Source organism: Cyprinodon variegatus, unplaced genomic scaffold (genome assembly GCF_000732505.1).
Source record: "Cyprinodon variegatus isolate N-32 unplaced genomic scaffold, C_variegatus-1.0 Scaffold183, whole genome shotgun sequence".
Classification (NCBI taxonomy): Eukaryota; Metazoa; Chordata; class Actinopteri; order Cyprinodontiformes; family Cyprinodontidae; genus Cyprinodon; species Cyprinodon variegatus.
The window spans coordinates 1,154,179-1,156,850 of record NW_015150636.1 but is presented as its reverse complement, the minus strand read 5'-3'; the positions used below and the strand labels follow the sequence as shown (position 1 = coordinate 1,156,850).

The window sequence follows — 2,672 nt, the reverse complement described above, 5'->3', positions numbered from 1 at the left end:
TATTGCACCAAAAACCAGACATTTGCAGCTAGAATAGTCATTTGCCACATTAGCAATAGATAGAGTGTATTTCTTTAAAGTTAAGACTAGTTTAAAGTTATCTTCATTGAAAAGTACAGAGCTTTTCCTTAAAAAATGACATTTCAATGTGACCCCAAACTTTAGAACAGTAGTATATATATATATATATATATATATGTATATATATTTATTTTTGATCACAATCTTGGTAGAATTCCTGCTCCTAATTCCTGTGGGTCGCTCTGTCAGTTAAAGGCATGTTTTACAGTCTCTCTGCTCCAGTTAACCATTAATTACTAAATTAGTTGACGATTATTTCAATAATCAATTAATCTAATTGTTTCAGCTCTAATTTATTTTCTAAATCTGATTTTATTCTCTTTATATGCTAAATATTAAAATATTTAAAGTATATATATAATATATATAAATATTTAAAGTATTTCTGATCTGATAAATGACCTGAAACATCTTCCTGTTTCTTATGAAACCGTCCTTCTGTGTGAAACAGCGCCCTCATGTGGCCAAACTGAGCTCCAACTAAACCTCCATCAGAACAGAGACGTTCTGTAGAGAATTTGTTTCGTTTCAGGGATGATGGGGATTTAAAAACTAGAATGTTTTCGTCTAAAAGCCGTTGGATCAGTTTGGACCCATGAGGGCGTCCTCCATCGTTTCCTGTCTGAACCGCCAGCAGGGCTCGTGGCGTTGGAACAGGGCTGAAGACTTACCGTAGGCGTCTTCGTCCGGCTCGCCGTTACTCGCCGAGTAATACTCGATGACCGTCCTGTAGACGCTGTAGCCCAGACGTTTGTACATGTTCACCGCCACCTGGTTGGACACCCGAACAAACAGGTCCACGAAGAATCCGCCCTTCCTGCAGAACAGAGAACCAATCAGAAGCGTCGTCCCGCGCTCCGGCTCCGACCTCAAAGACTCCAGCAAACCTCTCTGAGATCTCCTCCAGCATCTCCATGAGTTTGGCGGCGAGGCCGAGGCGTCTGAACTCCGGAGCCACGGACAGAGCCGTGACGTGACCGTGCCACTCCTCCCGGGCCACGGATCCCTCCGCCTTCCCCATAACTGAACCAGAACAGGCAGTCAGACAGGATCCCACCAGGAGAAGCTAATCCTAGTTCAGATGGAGGGACTTACTGTAGCCCATCAGCTCGCCGCCCGGCGCCTCGGCAACGATGAAGTACTCGGGCCAGTGGGCCAGGTACTGCAGGTAGAACGGGATCCCATACTAGAGCAGAGCGGTTAGGGAGAACTGGGAATCAGAGCGATGCTGGGAAAGTATTCACACCCAACTAACTTCTAAAGGGGAAAACTGTTATACAGTCTAAACAGAAGAGATCAAAGAATTACTGGCTTTTAGAATCCGTTCCCCTGAGTCAGGACTTTTAAAACCCTAGTCCCACAGCATGAGGCTGCCACCACCATGTTTCACTGTGGGCTGATGCGCAGAGTTCAGCCTTACATCATTTGATTCCAGTAGTTTTTTTTCCTTTCACTTTACACTTAAAATTCTCCTAAAAAAAACATTTCAGGTAAAATGGATTTAAAAAACTTTTCAGGAAATATTAAAAACAATCTATTTCTACTCATTTTATGATCTAATTCTGCCTGAACATGAATAGAAATAATAAAGATCCTTTATTCTTATTATTCTCATGGTGGAGAAGGATACCGTCTCTGTGAGTGGATCCAAATTTCTGGGAAAAAAACAAAAAAAAGACAGGTTTAAAATTAATCATTTAGTCGCTTATTAAAAACAGTTAATGATCTGAACAGATTAGGAACAATTTAAGAGAAAAAACAACAAATATAGACAAACATTTAATTACTTAATTTAAAAATTCCATAAAAAGTTAATTTCTTTAATATAGAAAAAAGATGGATGGAGGATGGATGAATGGATGGATGATGGATGATGGACAGTAATTGATCACAGCCAGTCAGATGAAGCTTCCCATGAATCACTGGATGCAAAAACCATGAAGTCTGTATAAAACTGGGAGGATTAACAACTGAAAGACCACAACTTTAGAAACTACGGAAGCCCGCAGCAGTCTTTCCTGATTAGCCTTTATTTGGTTCTTTGTTTTGTCCTAATCTGCCGCTTTGTTTGGGTGATTTATTTAGCATTGTTAATATTGATAAATCAGTTTTTATGTAAACTGCCCAGTTCTATTAGTCAATAAATTAAAAAACAAACAGTTAATGATCATTAATCCCTGAATTAACTCCTTTAGAGGAAGAGAAACGGCAAATAAAGCGTCATTCATAAACTACAGACAGTTAAAGAAAGAGTTTAACTTTTATGCTTAATTTAGTAAAGAATAACATCAAACTAAGCAAACAATAATCCGGATTATCCTGCTGAATAATTCAGAATCAATCTGAACGATCAGTTTTAATCAGTCGGTCGGTGTCTGAGCGTTCGGCTCCGGATTAAACCCCGAACTGGACCGGAACACAGAAGGGTTCATATCAGACGGAACCAGGCGGTTCTGACTCACATGTTGTTGAATTTAAAGAGATCATCGCAGGTAAACGGCCGCAAAGAAGTCATCTTCCTCCTGCTGCTGCTGCCTTCACTGAGGAAGAGGAGGAGCTCAAACAACAAGAGCAACAACCGGTAGCTCCCC

At 40.4% G+C, this 2,672-nt stretch overlaps 1 protein-coding gene across 1 annotated transcript in view; it reads right to left on the bottom strand.

Moving 5' to 3' along the window:
- naa20 (N(alpha)-acetyltransferase 20, NatB catalytic subunit) overlaps nucleotides 1-2,634 on the bottom strand; it is a 4,448-nt gene extending 1,814 nt beyond the window's left edge. The window contains exons 1-5 of the mRNA XM_015378995.1: nucleotides 2,544-2,634; nucleotides 1,712-1,736; nucleotides 1,177-1,267; nucleotides 969-1,104; nucleotides 753-898 (exon numbers count right to left, since the gene is read on the bottom strand). Coding sequence (XP_015234481.1) covers nucleotides 753-898; nucleotides 969-1,104; nucleotides 1,177-1,267; nucleotides 1,712-1,736; nucleotides 2,544-2,596 — 451 coding nt within the window. The 5' untranslated portion in view covers nucleotides 2,597-2,634. The remainder of the gene's footprint in view (nucleotides 1-752; nucleotides 899-968; nucleotides 1,105-1,176; nucleotides 1,268-1,711; nucleotides 1,737-2,543) is intronic.
- Between the last annotated feature and the right edge of the window lie 38 nt (nucleotides 2,635-2,672).